The sequence below is a fragment of the Cupressus sempervirens genome, chromosome 3 (genome assembly GCF_028749045.1).
Source record: "Cupressus sempervirens isolate cs-2001-9-10 chromosome 3, ASM2874904v1, whole genome shotgun sequence".
Lineage (NCBI taxonomy): Eukaryota > Viridiplantae > Streptophyta > Pinopsida > Cupressales > Cupressaceae > Cupressus > Cupressus sempervirens.
This window is the reverse complement of record NC_143120.1, coordinates 977,420,408-977,442,233: the sequence shown is the minus strand read 5'-3', so window position 1 is coordinate 977,442,233 and position 21,826 is coordinate 977,420,408. Positions and strand designations below refer to the sequence as shown.

The window sequence follows — 21,826 nt, the reverse complement described above, 5'->3', positions numbered from 1 at the left end:
TGAGATTCCAGGGCTAGAGAAAGGATCTGAGTTATTACATTATTTCAATTTTTACTAAGTGTTGTTCAGTCCAATCTTGATGCAAACTTTGTGATGTATTTTCTCTACAAGTATCTGAGAATACATTAATGTTATAGGATCTAGATGTCTTATCTTGAGTCATCTTGAGTTCTATTACAGTTATTATACAATCTTCAAATGAAATTAATATAAAGATGAGTTGTCCCCATATCTTTTCTTCCTGAATCTTGTCTCCAATTGTTTAGAAATTGTATAAGCAAAGCTTGTTTAATTGAATGTAGTTATGTTAAAAATGTATATCATTTTCACTATTACTTTTAATTCAATGAATTAGGTAAATTCATCAATGAAGTTGATATGATTTCCATGGTAGTAGGAAGGATGTGTATAAGTATGAGTTTCAGTGAGAATTGCTGACAATATTGATTGTAATGTAGTCAATTAGGTTTGGAAACTGGATAGACTCTAAATCCCAATGGATGAGGCACTAATCTATTAATTTAGTCTACATATGAAGAAACCATGAATAAGCATCAAGCTTAAATTCAAAATCAATTTTACTTTAATGTTTGAAGAATATCAAAGCTAATCAACACTTGTTTACATTTAATTTATGAGTTTTAGTTGGCTACTATTGCCCAGAGTTACCTGTAAATCTTAGAAGAATTATGACCAGTCTGCTATAAGGGATGTGTATTGTTGTAGAATGTCATAAAATGAGTGAAATATGTGTGTACTATCATGTTGTAAATATTTCGTCCCTCAGGCGCACCCGCCTTGGTTTTGTAGAGCCTAAAGAGAAGAATTTTTTTATGATTTTGTTGAAGTTGGGTCCAAATTTGAAGCACACATAACTGTTTATGGGAATTAGCTAATCCCTAGGTTGTTGTGATCTTTTTGTCTTGGTATCAAGTATTTTTTCTTAATAGTGTAAAGACACCAATGCATTATTTATTGGAAATGATGATCTATGCAAATATTTTTTTGATGAAATGAGAAATGAATTTGAAATGTCAATGTTTGGAGAGATCAAATTCTTTGTTGGCTTGCAAATTCAATAGAAGAAAGATGGTATCTAAATTACTCAATCTAAGTACATCAAGGAGATACTAAAGAAGTTTAGAATGGAGGATTCTAGACCAGTTGGAACACCTATGGCTACTGGACATAAGCTTTCCAAAGATGATGATTCCAAGGAAGTAGATCAAACTACATACAGATCAATGATTGGAAAACTTCGGTATATAGCACATAAAAGACTTGATAAAGCATTAGCAGTTGGAATGGTTGTTATATTCTCTACGAATCCTAAAGAAAATCATATAATGGCAATCAAAAGAATCATGAGGTATCTAAAGGGTATTGAAGATTATGGTTTGTGGTATAAGAAAGGAGGCAAATTTGAATTTTTAAGCATTCATTGATGTTGATTGGGTAGGAAGCATTGATGATAGAAAAAGCACTAGTAGTGGAGCATTCTTTATTGGAAAGAGGCTAGTATCTTGAACATGCAAAAAGCAAAATTGCATTTCTTAGTCTACAACTGAAGCAAAATTGTATATATTAGTCTACGACAAAAGCGTAATATGTTGCTATAGTAGTCAATTGTTCAAATATTGTTTGGTTCAAACAACTGTTGACAAGTATGAAGGAGGAAATCAAGGATCTGACTATTTTTGCAGTGATAACATCGGTACAATTAACATTTCTAAGAATCCTCTGATGCATACCAAAACCAAGCACATTACAATTAAGTATCATTTCTTGAGAGAATTGGTATAAGACAAGGAAGTAAGATTGGAATATGTGAATACAAAAGAACAAATTGTAAACATATTCACCAAGCCATTACCTAAGGATGCATTTCTGTATCTAAGAAGCTAGGGGTCATTCCCCTATTTGAAGCTCACTAATCAGATTTTAGTGATGCATCAACTAAGCATGTTGAAGATCAGTCAAGTTGATGTAATATTGTAAAGGGCAGATTGCATATAAATTCGTACATCAGGCACATGGAAGTTTATTGAATGCTATCTTTGGCATGAGATGTCAAAGAGGGAGTTTTTTTGTCATACATTAGATAAATTTTATGTTTGATAGGGAGAGTTTGTTGCCATATATCTAAAAACTTATATATATGTTAGAGATGTCAAAGAAGGAGAATAAACTTGAGTTGATATCAAAGAGGGATAGTTTGATATTGCAGTCATTGCAATCAGAGATTAATGATAGAGGGAGTTCATACTGATAGAGGGAGTTCTCATGGATGGGAATCAGAATAAAACTAAGGATATTATCCTTACTTTTATTTTGCTCTAAAATTTCATTGTATTATGACATGTGGTGCCATCAATGCCAAAGAGGGAGATTGTTGAAAATAATTTTTCAATTGTATATTGTCTCTGATGTTACACAAAATGTCAAGTCTTTACTAGTTAGTGTCTGTCGAGCTCACTCAGGCAATGAAGATAGTTTCTAATGTTTGTTGAGTGTTCCAAAGTTAATCAAGTTCATAGACAGTGTCTGTCGAGTTCACTCGAGCACCAAAGAGAAGTTGGCAAGGAACTAGTTTAACAGAGCTCACTTGGTTAACAAAGGGAATTTAGTTTAGGATGCAATGTTAACCGAGTTCATAGGGTTAACAAAGGAAGTCTGAAGAAAGTCTTCTTTGAGTTAGTGTTGACTGAGTTGGGTCAACTAATGAAGAATTTTCTTGAATGAACATATTTAGTTTGATAAATTTATTTGTTAAGTCTAGCCAACTTAAAGGATGGATACTGAATATTTGAAAGTGTATTCAAGTTGAATTGACAAGGTAAATGATATAAGGTCAAGTTGTGGGATTGAAAGAAAAAAAGTATAGGATTGAAAAGACAAATCAAGGAAGCGAATTGGAAGGATAATAGAGTGTCCTGAGTTGACCGAGCTACAAAGTTTTATCTGATTGAGGAGGATCAAGTATTCAAGCTAGAACAAAGATCTGAAATCAACAGTTCAGTTGTATCAACAATTAGATCATATCATTGTTACTCTTTAATAATTGTAGTAGTGTATCAAATCTCTTAACAGAGTTAGCTTAATAGCTATTTGCCAAATCCTCTAACAAGCTGGCATTGCTAGATTGAAGTGTCTAAACAAATCTAACAAGGCCACTCCTAACATGGTGATTAAATCCTTTAACATGGTCACACCTAATAGTGTGTTTTGTAACCTTTAACAAGGTTGGCTCCTAACAGGGCTCACTTCAGAAGAGTGAAAAATGGTAACTAGTTGCAATTGGTGGTTTTTCGTTAATTGGGTTTCCACGTTAAATCCTTGTATCATATGTGTTCATGCTATTTTCTTTGTTATTCTACAACTAAATTAATTAAGGTTAATCACATTAAACATCTTAAGAAGCATTTATTTCAATAATTGTCAAGTAATAGTAATTCTTAGTGTTTGTCGAGTTGATTAAGTGTTAATTGAGTTACAATAGTATTTTAGTTTCAATAGAGTTTGGTTTTGATTTGTATTGACATCTAAGGGATTTGGATTTTTTTTTTTATAGTAACTGATTCACCCCTCCCCTCTTAGTGACTCCTCTTATATTTCCAATGCATAGTTCCTCTGCCCACCGCTCTAATATGCCTCATTTCTAGGCCCTACATAGATAGTCTAGTGAGAAAAGAGATTTTAAGCATCTCTACCTAGCCTTGCCACCTAAGAGTGGCTCTATTCCTAGTTGGCCTACTGATGGTTGTTGTCCCCTCTACTCCAGGTAGTTATGTCTGATTGGGTTCCAGAGATTGTAGGTAGCCAAACTCTTTCAAATGTCTCCCTCAACTTTCTTTAGCTATCTGTCTAGCCATAAAGGAGAATGAATTTGAAGATGATACAAAGGAAGGTTATTCCCTTCTAGACCCCAATCCTAACCCTACTAATGTATGAAGAAAGAAGGATGGTTGTTACCATCCACCTTTTATGGGCACTATTCTAGTTGCTTAGAAACTTGTTTATGTATCTGAGTTGTGCCTGTGCTTCTATGTTTAGGTGGATTTCTAAGCACTTCCCCTATGACATCTGTGGTATGATTTCATATCCCACTACTTCTTTTTATGTCAATAGTGTATTTTTCCCTAATTAGTATTAATGGAAGGAACTATTTATAAAATAATATACAATATCGAATGTAAATTTTTTTTTAAAAGGTTGTTTTTTTTAAAATAATAAGGTAAAAAAGAAAGAAAAAATAATTTTAATAGTGGAGATAAGATTTTGGATAGGATCCTACTAATGAAAATAGTAATTTTTAATTAAAAAATAACACTTTACAACCTAAAAGTTGTGCCTATAATCACTATTTTTAAGCCAATAAGAATGAAGAAAAATGATTTTATAATTTTTAAAATAAAAAATGAATGGTCTATCAAAACTAAAATTAAACACACATTTTGCCCATTCCACCTCAAGATGCAGGTTTATCACTACTGGATCTATTATTATATAGCCTAAAGTGACCCATTTTGCCTAGTGTATTCTTTTCCAAGGCTTTCCTCTAGGGTTTGGTCTCAGACATTTGGTAGTGCTATATTCCCATTGCTCTTTTTGTGGCCATCTAATATCTTTTGTTCACATCTTTTGGTATTGTAAGCGAGCCCAATACTTTTGGGGTCGGGTTCATGATTTTTTTCAATCATTTAAGCTTGAACTCTTCTATTGGGATATGCTCTTATTGGAAGATTCACCCAAACTCCCTTTCAAATTCACACAGATACAACATGATTTCGAGATGAAAATTCTCTTAAGCATATGGAAGGATATAAATTCAAGTTTATTTGCTCATACTACTATTGATGTAAATACCTCTTTATATATTTAAACATGTGTTTTTAATAACATCAAGACACAATTACAAGTACAAACTAACAAGTTGTCCCACCTCTAGGAATTACATCAACATTGGGACAAAACCTTGTATAGTTGCAAGAGTGTTGAGAGATATCCTTTGTTTTGGTGAGCATTCTCTGCTTTGTGGTCCCCAATGGGGTTGCAACTCCTTTGCACTTCGCTCCCACCCACCTTGATCCTAGGCTCCTCACTCTTTCACTGGGTGAAGAGATTTTTGCTGTTGCCACTCCATTTCACCATCTCAAGGCAGTTTTGTGACTAGATGACCCATAGATGAGGTTGGTCCCTCTACTCTTAGAGCTACAAGTTGGGGCTTGAGTGGAAATTTTGGCTGGTATAATTCTCCCAAATGGATTTCATAACTATCATTGGCTATCTCTCCCACCAGGAGGGATGGAGCAAAAGAAGAAGACAGAGTTTGTTTGATCCCTTCAAGATCTTAATGCCGATCCCATTGATGTGAGGGGGAAGAAGGATGATCAAGATCCTTGTCCTTTTGTTGGCACTAGTTACTTAGCGATATTTTAGTTTTTGGCTGGTTCCAGGCATGACCTCGTTATTTGCTTTTTGTGACTTTTCAGTTCTCTCGTGTGATTCTCATAAAATGACTCTATATCATTTGTCTTTTCATTTTTGTAAATAATGGTTTATACTTTTTAATTAATGAGAACGAACTATTTATATTAAAAAACTTTACTAAAGTGAATACAATAATAGTAGCTTAATGAAAAATATTGAAAACTCCCAAACATAACAAACAATAGTTAACTGAATCTAAATAATTCTACGAGTAAAAATTTCATCAGTCTAGAGTGATCTTCCACTAGAAGAGAGTAATCAGAAGAGAAAATAGTACTTTCAAAGCTCTATCTCAACTTCTAGACAACACAAACAAGATAGTAGCTATGAATTTAGAGCTTCTCTCAGAAAAACTTTAATTCACTCATCCTAGCGTGAATCAAGTTATAGACGATCTGATTAGTGATAGAGATCATAGTGGAACCTAGAGTATTTACAACCCAAAGAGGACTAGATCTCATTTCTTGAGTTTTAAGTATTGTGATTATGTTCTTTAGCCACAGAAAGGTATCATTATAGCCCACACACCTACACAACTTCATAACTAGGATGAGCTAGATGTTTCTGAATTTGGATTGTTTACAGAGGTTCTTCGAGTGCTTATTATGGCTGAAGCTTTTGGCTTCTTCCTTGTGCAACAACACGCTATATTGAGGCTTTTTGGGCCGATTATTGGTGACGACTTATCAATGAGATTCTCTTTAATGGTTTTTTCATGCCCAAGAAATCTGTAGATAATGATGATAACATTTATAGTTCTTTTGGTTCTCTTATAATATGAAATAATACTTCTTCATAGTGTTTACTATTTTTAATTTGAGGCTAATAGATAAGCATGGCTTTACTTTGTAAAGCAACCAAAATCTTGATACTACGTAATGTAATATTAATATAATTTTAAGTCTATAACCTTTTGCTTAAAAAAACAATTTAAAAAATTTTCAATATAAAAAGTAAAAGATTACGATTATCTCTAAGATAAAATAAAACTACTATACATCATTTTAAAAAGTTCTATGAAATATACGAACAAACATTTTCCGATCAATATGTTTCAATTTTTAAATGATATACTACTTTTAAGTCAATAAGATTGAAATACAAAAGATATAAAACTAATATGGAATGTAAGTGATGAATGAGACCTAGAATTTGACGGTCGCCCCTGCCTGTCATATGATTTTTAATGATGGTTAAATTTTTTTATGCCTTTCACTTTACGTTTTAAGAAAAAAATTGATTGTCAATTTTTTTAGTTTTAAGATAATTTAAGAGGTCATTTTAAATTTAAATATTTTATTATAAATAAAAATAATAAATATTAATTAATAATATGTACAAAATTCTTAATGAAGAACTTAAAATTATAAATTAGTAATATATAAAAAATCTGAAATAAAAGAAGTTTCTAAGTTCATGTTACATTACGAGATTTTTAAATTAATAAAATTATGTAATAAGTAATATAAAAATAAGTTCTTAAAATTCATTATATTCTTATTTCAACAAAGCTTCGGAATTAATATAAATATACAATCATCAAAATAGAAACATCTTTAAATAGAAACAAACAAAAACATAGAAATATATATAAAATAAAATATAAAATAAAATAATACATATTTATCATACATATATATTATAAAATCATATATTTTTTAATATATTATTAAATATAATACTAAGTTGCCTATAACAAGTATGACGGTTTACTAATAAATTTATTTGTCATATTTACGGTTCTTAAAATTTTAGCCTATCAATTCATACACTCTTATAATTTTTCAACTTGTCATATACAATTAAAAAGTACAAATATGGCCAATACGACCATCAAATTCCAGACCTGGGATGAATGATTTGCATTTGTTATTTTTCAACCTTTTGTCGTTGTCAGCGCCGTTAGATACGGAATTTAAAAGAGAAACCGATTTATCAAAAAGCGGATTAATTTTTTAGTATTTTAACTGAGCTTTTTTGTTTTGTTTTTATTTGATTTTATCTGAATTTTTTTTGTTTTGTTTTTATTTGATTTTAACTGAACCGAGGTGAGAAATGCATGTGCATGACGCCATCAAATGGTCCTAGTTTGAAAAAAATTCAAAATATTTTATACCACGACGAATTGGCGGAAGTATAAACATCTGTTTAGAGATATGCCTAATCTTAGATAAAAGATAAGCGCCAGGCTGTGAAGGGAAAGGCTTCATTCGCCTGCAAACATTTTTACTCAAACAACCTTCCCTTCAAATCCAATTCAATCAAGTCAAATTACAAGTTTTCCGATACTTATATGATTATTTCTTCTATTCGGAGAGGAGGACAAACAGATTTATGTTTTGAAGTTAAAAGGATCCCTGCGTTCAGCCTTTCTCTGGAAGGATGTCCATTATAAGTTCAACTTTCTGAATCGGAATATTTATTGTCAAGAGCAAACGTGAGTTAGAATATCCCATCACCAGGTGGATATGTTTACGGGGACTGTTATTCTTGTTTAAATTCTAAGTAGCTCTCAGGTTGATAACTTCAGTTGGAGGTACATTGTGTAGATCTGTAGAGAGGATGAGCATGAGCATGAGGGAAGACTTTTGGTGGGCAGAAGGGGATGAGCCCCATGCGAGTCGCAGGAGGGAGATTTTGGCCGTCCATCCAGAGATCAAGGAACTCTTCGGATCCGATTTATGGGCATTCCCTAAGGTTCTTTCTGTTTCTGTTTCACATTTCATTCACATTGCTTGATTTTACCAGTTTTATAGTTTATTTGGAGTCCGATTGTTGATTTTGATCATGCTCAGTTGCCCTTTAATCACCCCTTTAAACTTTAGCACCATCCTGTCATGGAAGGTGAATTTTTCGCTTTTTCAAATAAAGACTAGAAAATCAAAATGCAATGAAAGAAAGGGCTAAGATCTGCAAAAGTTTCCAAGGATACGGGGGGACTAAGATAGATTTATCTGTAGGCGATGCTGATAAAATATAGAAGCATTTTTCAGGAAATCGGTTCCATTGTGTGGTAACAATTTAAGTAGAAGCCAAGAGTATATGTGAGAAATTATAGAAACTGTACGAATATCAGACAGTATGTTTTCTTTTTAAAATGTTATAAATTTAAGGACATGTTTGCGAATTGCCACACAGCATAGAAGTCCCTAAACTGGTGGGGGGAACTTTCAATACCCCAAGCCCAGCTTGAAGCTTATAGCTATATATGAGGATCTCCCATTGAATAGATACAGATCTATTTTAATTCAGTATCTGTACTTCCTATTTCCATGGAACTGTTCTCAGAGTAAAAGTAAGAGTCCAAGCTCCTTTCACGGAACCTACTACCACAAATCCAATTAGTTGAACTTCTGAATTTTTTACAGTAAGTTTTTTCATATAAAGTACTATCTTTTACTTTTTGAATGAGAGTAGCCACCCTGGCCAAATGGTGAGACAAAACATTTACCAGTACTATGACCCAGGTTAAGCCCCACTGAATATGTTCCCCATGCTAAACTTATCACACCATACGGACAAGGACTGTGCATGTCCTAAGTGAATTTTGGAAGAAGAGAGACCCCTCAGATGGGAATTTAGCAACTGATGGGTGAGTATTAAGACATTCACCTATCCTCCAGAAAATCTATTCTTAGGTGATGAGAACTCAAGCCAGTTTAACCTAGGAGATACTTGAAATAAATACGCTAGGAACAAATCTTTTTCTAAGTCAGGGCATCCCAATGTCAAGGAGGTAACATTTACGGAGATTGTTCTCCTCGACATTTTTAGCAGCTATTAAATTTGTTAGCTTCTATTTATATTATATTAGGGTCGCTGAAACATTGGGTAATAGATGTGGATGCAAGTATGATCGCTGCATCAGGGTAAGTGCTTCACACTAATCAAGGGTCCATGGTTGGCTATTTTGTAGGATTGGTGATCTTGTTTGAAACTAGTTATAGGGAAGATTCACTTTTCTTAATGTGCTTGCTACATTTCATGTTATCTATTTTTTCACAAACATGATGTACTTACTGGTTTGCACAGCATGGGCTTTTCCTCAAAAAACACCTATGACTTGTGGCTAATTATTTGTGTTTTGAGGTTACGAAAGCTGTCTATGCCCATCAATTCATATGCTCCTTATTAGACTTTTTTTGATTATTTCATTTCTTAACTCTGAATTTACATTCCGATGAGAATAGATGATAATGTTCCTTTAATGGGTTTGGCCTTTTAACAATATCCGGAGAAGCATCGTCAATTTTTGGGCTCATAAGGTGCTTAGCAAATGACTGTACTTTATTGTGTGAGAAAATAGGCTTCAACCTGTCTTCTAGCAGGTAGATCTTTTGTCCTGAAAACAACCCTTCTTTATATATAGAGGAGTCTGGACTTTGGTTCAAATGATATGCACAAAAGAAACACTCAAACATCTTGGAAACCCACCTATTGTAAGTCAGAGCTTGGTCTATATGTACCTGGTCAGGTTGCTGTGATCCTGAAGTTATGCTGCTATAGGATATTGTAGTAGTTCAGTTTAATTTTTGGCCTACTATCTAATTCGGTGTGAAGGGTTGAAATTGCCAACTACCCAGCCTTGTTTAAAGGCTTTTTAAGTAATTACAGACTTCTTTTTGCTTATAATTTCCTTCTTGACTGAGTAGACTCAGCAATGCCATTACTAAATAGTAAATTGGCTATCAGTATTACTGACTTGAGCACCCTTGGTCTTAGGCTAATTACACAGAGTTCTTTTTGTCTATAAGTTCCTTCTTGAATGTTTAGATTCAGCAATGCCATTACTAAATTGGCTACCAGTTTTATTGAGTTGATCATACAGGCAGACAACTATGGTAAACCTTGTGTCTCCCTAGCAGATTTGTGACCTCTTGTTCTTGACAAGAGAAAGTTGACTATACCATGGAACTTAATATTGAAGTGCCTGATGGGATATGTTACCCAAGTACTCTGTCAGCGTTATAGATACCAGTCTGAACCTTTGTACCACAAAGACTTAATGGACCCCTGGAATTATTAATCTAATATTTTGCATAAGTTACTAATTAGCCATACTTATGAAAGATAAAACTCAGGTCAACTGTTTTAAGCTCAGTTTCTAATGCCTCTACAGTTCAAAAGAGGTCTAGGCTTGTAAAAGGGAAGAGTGCTCGTGATTGGAGATGGTTGATTGATTCAGTAATATTTCCAACAACTAATTCTAATAACATTCTTACCCACCGAATGTTCACTTTGCTGCAGAAAATAACATTCATAGATTTTCTACTAGATTCTGCAACGACTATAGAGACCCTAGAGCATCTTTTTTTCTTTTTAACTGACCACTGTTAGAAATATTACCAATCACTAACAAATATTCAGTTTATTTAGCGAATGGTTGGTATCTTATAAAACACTGTTAGGGTATAGATGTTTGTGTTACTGACCATATTGAAACTTTTATGTATATTTATAAACCTTTGTGCTGAAGTACACACAAAACATTCTCTCTCGAAGCTTGTGTATTTGTTTTAATGATATCTATCTTTTGGTATTAGAGCCATCTCCAGTCTTGGTGATGAAGATGACCATGTAAATTGAGGAGCTTTTAGTGTGCAAAAATGTTGGTAAACAGATTGTTCTTTTTCACTTAACTCTTTAAATACCCAGTACCTATGAACAATGACTGATTACAACAGTTGGGAAACCGTAACTAACTGACTAATTTCCCTCTGAATTTATAGGTACAGCTCCCTTGAGTTTATGATTCACAATGAATTTCTTTGTTTCTAATTCTAAGATGGGGTTTGTTCTTGACTAGAGAACAGGAGAGGAAAACCAAGTTAGGCCTAGACAAGAACTAACTCAGGCTAGAATTTGGGTCTTAATACTAACCAAACTTGTGAATCCAAATCTTATGAACTCGCAAAATCTGGTGATGCAATAGTGAATTCTATTTATTTGAATAAGATGATTAATAGAATGATTTTAACTCTAAAATGTAAGAAACTAACTTAAGAAATAATACAGGGAAAAGTCTCTTTTAACTCCTAGCAATACTACCATTATCTTCAGTTTTGCTGTATTAAAATAGGGGAACAAAGCTCTGTTTGTTCATTAGTTTCATTCAACTCAAAGAGATGTTTCTAACTAAGACATGCAATGGAGCAGTAAATAATTAATACAAAGCACATTCAAGTTGTCTCTGCAATCTGAAGCATTTCACACCAAAATTTAGCCGACCTTTCATTAATTTTTCAATTGAGTACATATAGGATTCCGAGATGAACTGTTACAAAAAGTAACCAAATTGGTTCATCTTCTCAAAAATGACAAATGACAAGAAGCCAATTATCAATTACAAAGTCATATCAAAATACAAAACAAGTGGGAGTGAAATCATTTTCACTTTCTTTCCCTTTTCCAATTTTGCTTTATAGGCCTTGGTAACAACGATGATTGGAATGAGCTCCTTGTGTTTGTTGATGTGGAAATTGGTGTATCTAATAAGCCACTTGGAGTGTTCCCTGGCCAAGTCTTTGATTGCGCTCAACCGCTCTTGCATTTCTTCTGTTGCTACGTGTATGCATCCGTTGAGCTGTTGGAGATCTGACACTCTGTCTTGATGGCTAGAAGATCTCTCTATTAATTTATCTAAGTAGCTGGAGAAAACCTTTTGTGTAATGGCAACTCCTACTACTCCTTTTCCTTGTCCACTTGTTTGGGATTCAGTGTGTAGGCCTTCATCAACTCGTAATTCTTGTCTTGCTCCTCTTTAACTTTGCTTTCTGTCTTCTGCAATCCTTCTTTTGCTGAAGAGATCATGTTAGCTTTGAATTGCAAGCTTTGTTGCCATTCAAACAAAGGCTCGTCTCCTTTCTGTAAAATCTTGGCTTCAACTGCTTTTTTGGCCTTCATTTGGATGATCATGTAGGAGAGAGATGTAATCTTCACATTTTGCCTTTTTCTATTGACAGAGTTGCCCAATTAGCTAGGATGTTATCCTTTTCTATCTTGAGCCTCAACATTGTATTGCCAAGTTGTTCTATAACTACAAGTCCTTCAAACTTGATTTTTTCACTCCAGTTTCCGCCAATTTGCCCAAAATGTTTGTCCTTCTGTAGCTGAGAGATGATGGCTTGAATATTTATAGCTGTGGGATCACTGGTAGACAGTATCCCCGATACGCTTGCTAACAAGGCAACTAATTGCTTGATGAAGTAGTTGAGCTCATGGATCTCCACCTTAAACCTAACCTTGGCAAGCTTGAGGTCTTCAAGTTCTTCTTCTATCACTTTGGTGGTTGCTTTCCATAAGCCCACTTTGGTGGCATGCCTAATCGCTCCTAGATCCAGAGACTGTAATTTGAAGTCGGCTGTTGTAAAATCCTCAATCCTACCTTCTTTGGTGGGCTTGGTGATCTCCATAGTGAGGTGTCCTGTGTTTGGATCTTGGCTAAGGATAGACAAAGTCTACAACTTCTTCACTTTGCTTAATGCCGACCTAGAGCGGATGGCCAAAGATAGAGTCTCTTTGTTCAGAGCCCCATCTTCTATCTTCTTCCTCTTCCTGTCCAAAGTGTTTTCGAGTCATGACTTGGTGCCGATTACTTTGGATGCAGTTCCTAGTGTATCCACATTGAACATCTTTCTCCTAATAGGAGTGAAGACCTTCGAAGATGAGGAGAAAGGATTTCCCGGAACAAGGGAAATGAATTTCGGAACCTCACTAATCTTCTCTACTTCGGATGTTTTCTTCATCGCTTCATCCAACTCTGTGGATTCACTTTTGCTGCTCCCACCATCTCCAAGGTCAACTACCTGTATCTAAGGACTACTTGGTAAGAGTAGTGTCGCCCTTGTAGATGAGATTGGACTAGTTTGGGATTGTAGAGCCACTGGAACTGTAGTGTCCTTTGGTTCTTCTACCTTCTTTTCAGCTTCTGCCTCTATCCCGATCACAGGTACTGAACCATCTTGACAATTTTATCTAATGGGATGTTCTTGTCAGGAGGCGGCTCACCTCCACCAATTGGTTGGGCTAGTCCTTGAGCAAGAGATGGAATTGTGTTTGCAGTGCCACCAGGGGAAGATGATGTTGCTACTACATCTGGGGAAGGCTGAGCGGATGCACCTTTGCTTCTTCTTCGCAGTGCCGTGGTCCACTCGACCCACTTCTCGGTCCTCTTGTAGATTCTTGCCATCATCATCATCACGTTCTGGTCCTCTACGACCTCTCCAACCAGTTCAGAGCTTATAAGGGTCTTTTAAAATTTGGTCAAGTAAGTTGTGCTATACATATTCTGACCATCATCTTCAACCCCCTCCACATCTATGTTCACTTTGTATAGCTTAATTTGATCTATTGTCAACCTTGCAAAAGCACAATTACGACTTTCAAATTTATCTTTGCAGTCGGCCCAGTAGTCTTCAATTGTGCTAACATGCTTTATCACACTCCTAATCTGCAAGACATCTTTGGCATACCCGTTAGGGTCAAACATAGGTCTTAAGACCTCATACATATCCAACTTGTATTTCTTCTCAAAAATCTTCATCATGTTCTTAGCATCAGATCTGGAGTTACATCTAAATGCTCCAACCTTCATGGGAAACTCATAACCTTTCTTTCGTAGAATCCCGCTCAAGACATTCACCTGCAGAGCTTGTCGAATGATCTCGACCAACACTATAATGTCACTCGGATATCTTAGTAGCTTCAGGGGAAAACTGTTGAAGGCTGCAAGACGTAGGTAAGAAAAAGATGAAAATTGGATAAAATAACAACCAAATTGGTTGATGGCGGCCATGGCTTCAGGGGAGAATCTCCGTTTTGGGCATCCCTCCAATTTGCTCTCAATCTGTGCAGAAGAACCAGAATGGCGACTATCTCCGATTTGAGGTTGGATCCGAATAAGGTTTTGGGGACTTTACTCTTGTCGTTCTGTGGCTTCTAGAACCACGTCCGCATGATCTCCTTCCTCCAAATCATCTTCTTCGCCAATAATTCCGAAATGGCCTCGTTGACTATTAGGTCAGAAAACTCCTCCTGTTCTGGCACACGAAGGAAATTCACCACCGTTTGTCTGTCAATCGAAATCAATACAGTGTCATCAGGTAGAACTATCTGCTTTGTTTTTGGATTGTAATGGTGGACACATTCATAAATGAGCTTTGGGGCTTGAACCATGACCAGGAAACCAGTAGCTTCAACTAAACTGCTACCCCATAGTTTTTTAGTAATAGGGTGAACATGTTCGGCTTTTACCTCTTTTGGAAATCTGCCATATCATAGAAACATAGGGACGTGTTTGTGAAGTCTTGTAGTTGAGACTTGATCCCAGTCAAACCGTGGAAACCCACAAACTTAGTGGCCATAGCTTACAAATAGAATTTCAAATTAAAAGGCGAATAAGACAAAAGACTTCTACAATCACCGGCTTTCAAAAGCTATGCGCACTAGTAAAAATGAGGAATCAAGAAAACAAAGTAACTTATTCAATTGTTTGTGTGTGTTTATATAAGGACCCTGATTCATCCTTTAAACTTCATAACTCATGCCACACGAGTGATAATTTAAGGAAACATCTGTTAAAAGTAAATGCAAAGGTTCAATGGATATTTAAAAGTCTTTTCATCATTCCATTGGTTGTAACGGTAACTTTATATTAAACCGTTATTTACTTTTCCGTTTTCCTTTAGTTTCGGAAAATTCCCCCTGGAGTACTCCATTAATGAAAATCCGCCAAGTGAGATCCTGATCACATCTTCTTTCCGCAACAGTTCATTTCGTTCCAATATCATCCTAACATGTACTAGATTCAACATTGGAACCAAATTTTCCTTGTTAACTTGATTTCTTTGCATAGTCGGAAAATTGCCTTCATGGGTTGAAAAACTGCCGAGGAGAAGGCAATTTCCATTTTTCCGCCAATGCTTCCTTATTGGTTGAATCTCTGATAAATGTATTTTTGATTGTTCAGGATATTTAATTAAGGTATATTGCTACGCTTAGATGTCACTTAGCATCTTGCATTTCACTTATATTTGTTTTGCCGAAAATCGTCTTCATGGGTTGAAAACCCACCGAGGAGAAGACAAACCGAGGTTTTCCGCCAAGACTTCGTATTTGAGTGCCAGTGAATCTAGATTATGCCGGGAGTCTGATCTCAGATTCAAACATCAATTTACTTAGGAATCCGTGACTTTTGAATATCTTTAAGCTAGATGCATCTTCAATTGAGCTCCTGCAGAAATTCACCTTCATGGGTTGAAGACCCGCCGAGGAGAAGGCAACATGAGATTTTCCACCAATGTCTTATTTTATCGGCCATCGATATGACATGAAGTTGCTTCACTCGACTGCCGATTCTTGCTGAAATCATAGTGATAGATTTTCACATTGCTAGTTTTGTAAAGACATGTAATTTTATAGAACTTTCAAGAGCATGGGAACGAAGTAGTGAGTATGGTTCATCTGTAATGAGTGAAAAATGATCTTTATCGGATTGGGTAGTATACCTACCTGATAAATTACAAGACAACAACAGCAATCTGCCCAGCTTTGAAAACAGAGAAGGCATTTTGGGAAAATCCGATAAAGACCGCCTAGCCTTTAGGGATCTAGACTTAGACTCAAACATTCATGGGAACAAAACTGACTTCGACGAAAACACGTAGCACTCACTTTTGCCAATAATCTTAAAAAAACAAAAGTAGGGCAACAAAAAAGAAGATGAAGAAAACAGAATGCAGACTTATGACAAAGGTTAGTGAGGGAGTCCACAAGACACGGCTGCTATCGTGAGTGCTGAAGAAGTAGCCAGAAAAAGGCAAGAAACCCATAAGCTTCTAGTTGCAAGAAGCTTGAAGTGACTCTTTCTAAAGAGTTTGAATCTGCTCAATTTTAATTTTAGACTGAGAACAGGGTACTCTGCATTTGAGGGACAAACATAAGGCATCACTGGGAGCTAACAAGACACTCTTTGTGGTGGCAAAGGTGCTGTCCAACAGTTACTGCTACTAATATGAATGAAGAGAAATCAAGTTCTCCCAAATGCAAGCTTGTTATGGCTCTGATTTACCACATAAATGAAAATCAAATATTTTGGGGTTTAGACGCTTTGTGGTTTTTGCCCCTTGTTCCTGTTGTTCTTGCAGAAACAAAAATTTCTGCAGGGTGGTTGTATATATGAAAATGCACGTTCAATCAGTGTGACTTCCATTTGAAGCATAGAAAAGTCAGCCAACTAAGGCTGAGTTTGTTGTCATGGAAGGTGACATTGTTGTAAAGCAGTGATACCTAGGTGTTTGTCAATTGATGATTCAAAAGGAAAAGCATTGGAAGGAGTGTTACCAAACGTAGAGAAAAAATGTGAGAAGATTGCAACAGCACAAATAGCAAGAAGAAGGGAAGGTGAGTGAAGATATTGGTCAATGATGTAATAATTGTTTTTCAACTTATAATTGACATGAGATGCTGCAAATACCTTTTTCATGTTCATTTTATCAAGACAAGCTAAAAAACATAAATGCAAAGGCTTGATTTATTATATCTCCTTGAGAAAAATATTTGACTGTTACATAATTTTGGTCTTGAGGAGAAAATGGGCCCATCCTAGACTGAAAGGAACATCATTGTTGGATCTACCATGGCCAAAGTCTAAAAACCTAATGAATGCCTATCAAATCATTTGAATTGGAGCAATTTAAAAACATAAAATATTCTAGCTATAGGACCCTTGAACAGAAATTTGTAGATTTGCAAGCATACATGGTTCAGATTTTCTTAGAAAACTTAAACTTAAACTTGAAAAAGAAAAAGAAAAAGAAAAAAAGCATAAAAGCTTTTTGTGTTTTACACTTGTCTAGGTGTCCTATACTTCTCAATTTGACTTGTTGGAATCAACTCCTGACCATAGTTGGTTGACACCTTTCCACAATCAAGTAGAATTCTGGTTGGTACCTAGAACATATTTGGTAGATATTCTGACTGACATTCCATTGGCAGTGACCATTAAAGTCAGTTGCAAACTTTCATCGGCTTACATGATAGAAATTCAAAAAGGCTTTTCTTGAGAGAATATTTTTGGAAGCAGCAAAACATTTTGAGTATATATTGGCAGCAAACCTGACAATGAGAATTCAGGGTAACTACAAGCATATCCCGACAAATGGTGCTTTTTGGTTATTGTTGTCACAAAAGTTTGCACCCTTGCTTATGTGAGTGTTAATGACCTAAACAACCTTGTGAAACATGGAAAAAACCTCTTAAGTGTAGGACTATGTCGTAGGTAAATATTGGGTAGCCGACGGGTCCCTTCGGGAAGGTTCTTGTTATGTAGCCGATGGGTCCTTCGGTAATTGTCATGTAGCCGACAGACCCCTTCGGGAAGGTTTTTCGGAAAGTATTTATACCCCCTTCGGGAAGCATTGTATTCATCTTATCTTATGAAGCATAATGTAATGTTTTGGCATATGCGAATAATCTAAGGAGTTCTACTATTCGTGTTTTCATTATCTGTATGCATTGATTTATTTTACCCAGACGGTAAACATTTGGCGCCGTTGCTCGATGGACCTGGTACACAGACAGACGGATGAAGATTAAATGCTGAATCAGTTGAACAAGAATAAGATTAAGTTGAAGGAAAAGGATGAATTATGTGCAGCACAAGAAACTTTAATTTTGGCACAACAGGCTGAACGCAGACGGAGATTTCAGCAAGTTACCGATGGCCACAGAAGCACTGAAAAATTGTTGGAAGAGACTCGACAACGGCTCGATTTGGTGGAAGAAGGGAGGAGTTTCTGAACCTGTGTACGCCAAGGGAAGAGAATCCAGATGGAAGGGGATCGACTTGCACGGCTCGGAGTGCCGAGGGAGCACGAGCGTGGAGTGAACTCTTCGTCTGAGATATACTTCTGGAACAGACAGCTTTAGTTGACAAAAACCCTTCACCAAATAGTGCGACCGTCGAAAATAGCGCGGGTGTTGGAAATAGCACGGGTGTCGAAAACGGCACGGGTGTTGAAAACAGTGCGAGTGTTGGGAACAATGCGGGTATCGAAAACAGCGCGGGTGTTGGAAACAATGCGGGTGTCGAAAACAACGCAGGTGTTGAAAACAGCGTGGGTGTGCGGAACAACACGGGTGTACAAAACAGCGCAGGAGTGCAAAACAATGCAGGTACACAACAAAACCCACAACATCTAGTAATGATGGCAAGACCAAAAGAGAAACTGCTGAAGTTCGATGGTGATGGTACCACGGATCCCATTCGACATTGCAAAACATGTGAAATGATCTGGAGGGCAAATGGGATAACTGATGAAGATGATTAGATGAGACAATTTCCGGCCACCCTACGGGGCGTGGCAATTGACTGGTTTACTAGTACAAATCCGCAGAAGCTAGACAGTTGGAATAACATTAAAAAGGAGTTTCTCGCTGAATTCCAATTGTTGCATGACGATAATGAAATTGTAGCAGAGATCTTCAATACTAAGCAAGGGAAGAACAAAACTGTTCGTGTCTATGCCAGGAAATTAAAAGATTTGATAAACAAAATGGAAAATAAGCCGGCGGATGGACTTCAGAAAAGGTGGTTCGTGGAAGGTCTACGCCCAAACTTGCGGAAGAAAATGAAAATTGTGCTGCTGTCGTCATACACAGAAGCTTATAACAAAGCATTGAACCTCGAAAGTGAGCAAAAGACAAAGAAGAAGAAGAAGACTAGCTCATCTGATTCAGATGATGATGAGCCTTTCAGAGAAGATAGCAGCGACGATGAAGGCAGTAGCAAGAAGGTTCGCGCCCTACAGAAGGACATGATCCGCATGATGGAGTTTAAAAATATGCAGAAGGAGACAAAGAGCAGTGAGCTGTGGTGCACAGAGTGTAAAACCGACGGTCATACTAAAGGATCTTGTCCAAAGAACCAATTTTGCGACATTTGTCAGATCATGGGCCATTCAACAAAGGAATGCCCCTTTAACATGAAAACCAGAGGATCTTCGTAGGTGCTTCTTACACAGGCAGCTTCCACGTCAGGAGGGAACGGAAATGCAAACATTGATGGTGCCACTTCGGGTGGGTACAGGAATGATAGCAGAGGGCAAAACAACAACAATAGCGGCAACAACAATAATGGCGGAAGGAGTCGAATTTAGTATGATGCGAATGGTTGGCCAATAGTTTAATGCCGCGCATGCAATCTGTGGGGTCACTTTGCCCGAGAGTGCACAACGACGAACACACCGAAGTTGCTATGCCAATGGTGTGGACCTGGCAATCATGACGATGCTAAGTGCCCGAAGTCTAGAGTAAACTTGATTACTGTCGGGATGGACGAGGAAGAAGTTCTGGCAATCACTTGAAAACAGGCAAAGCTCTACCTTGATCCGACGGAGGAAAAGAAGAGACTGGAGGAAGCCTGCGCAGAGATCCAGAGAGCAACGCAGGTAGAAACGACACACCTGAAGGACATGCCTGGTACCTCCGTACGGAACTACGCAGAATAGAACATTGTACGACAAATATTACAAGCCAAGGTACCCGTCAGGATAAATGATCTGTTGCTCACTATGCCTCAGCTCCAATCGGCACTCACAAACATTGTTCCCGCTACTAAACTACCAAGAGAACATGGAAGGGAGCAGGAAAGTGGAGCAAGTACAACGGACAAAAAGGAGAAGGAAAGTGGTGCAAATGCAGAAGATCCGATGCTAGTAGCCCTCTCATTCGGACGCCATCCGACAATCGTCGAAATGGGAATTCTCGCGACTGTATTGACGGAAACGATTGTGGACGGAGGGTCTGGTGTCAATGTGTTGCCTGAAGACACCTGGAAAAGGTTGGGATAGTCGACATTATGGCCGCCTACATTCTAGCTGCTAACGGCCGATCAACATGGAATCAAGCTATTGGGAGTCCTGACAGCACAACCAGTGACGATTGGAACACAGCCTTTCTTGTTGGATTTTTTCGTGATCCCACTGAAGCGGAGAGGATATGATGCCATTCTGGGCCGAGGGTGGCTGATACAAGCCAAGGCAAAACACGATTGGAAGAAAAATACTTATTGCTTGAAAGCAAAGGTCGGAAGTACGTCATCGATCTACACACTCAAATGGTCGGGGAAGAAGCTCTATCGTTAGATTTCGAAGAAGAAGAGGATGAAAGGAGGCAGAATATGGAACCAGATCAGGAGGGAGTCTTGCGGTTGGAAGGAGGATCGATAGATGACGATTTGGATTCAGTGAACGGTCTTTACCACTAGTAGATAGAGGACTACGAACTCTTTCCGAGTTGTAATATATTAAGGGTTGACGAAGGTAAGAAAGAAGGAAATGAATGTCCGAAGGAACACAAAGAAGCTGAAGAAGGAAATGAATGTCTGAAGCAACATAGAGAAGCCGAAGGAGAGGCGGGTACGACTGAAGTTGAAGGGAAGAACACACAGTATGAACCCGAAAGGAGGAAAGATTCCATTGTAAGACCGCGCAGGAAGAAAGTATTACGTCGAACCACAGATATAGCAGATTGGTGCCAGCAGCAAGGAAGACACATCATAAAGTCTGTACGGGAAACAAAGCGGAAGGGTTTAATAAAAGTTGCAGCAGTACGGAGTGGATGTGTTATTAACAGCTAGAAGGGGCAGCTGATGGAGTCCATGGTATTGAGCTTCGGCAACAAATCGGGCGATATGGAAAACTGGATGGAGAGATCATGTACCTTAAATAAACTTGATGAGCAATAGTTGCAGGAGTGGGCTACGAGGGTGACATAGAACAGGTGTAGAGCATGGCATGATAAGTACTTGAAACTGAACAGGTTTCTGTCGAGGAAATGGGTGTTAAAGTATGATGGCCAGAATGAGATCAAGCCAGGCAATTTCAAAGTTAAGTGGGTCGAACCATATCAAATTCGGGAAGTGGGTGATAATGGAGCATTAAAACAATGGATGCTAGACGGAAAGGAAGTGTTTGATGTAGTGAATAGGTCAAAGTTGAATGTTTGCCATGAAAGAAGTAACGCACTTCCGTGGACGAACAATTGAGAGAAGAAGATTGTAAGTGCTGTATATATGTAAATATTGTACATAGTTCAAAAAAAAAAAAAAAAGAGTGAGAAGTCATTGTATGGACTTCCCAGGCTCGTACGGCTTTTACTAGCTCTCCACCGTACGGATTTTATCATATTGATGCACTGTACGGTTTCTTTAGAAGGCTACCGTATGGTTTTAACAGAAGGATGCCATTGTACGGTTTTTAAAGGTGCTACCGTACGGTTCTAAGAGACAGTTGCTACACAGTTCCATACGGATTTGTGGAGACATTGTACGGTTTTC

The 21,826-nt window shown here is 37.1% G+C and overlaps 1 protein-coding gene across 2 annotated transcripts in view; it reads left to right on the top strand.

Moving 5' to 3' along the window:
* Window positions 1–7,658: 7,658 nt before the first annotated feature.
* The window catches only part of DES-1-LIKE (fatty acid desaturase family protein), a 40,883-nt gene continuing 26,715 nt past the window's right edge, over window positions 7,659–21,826 (top strand). Inside the window, exons 1-2 of one of the 2 annotated variants that reach the window (XM_089822682.1) lie at window positions 7,659–7,927; window positions 8,040–8,187. In XM_089822682.1, coding sequence (XP_089678808.1) covers window positions 8,053–8,187 — 135 coding nt within the window. In that variant the 5' untranslated portion in view covers window positions 7,659–7,927; window positions 8,040–8,052. Of the gene's footprint in view, window positions 8,188–21,826 lie in introns of both variants that reach the window. The other variant, XM_089822681.1, reaches the window with a different exon arrangement.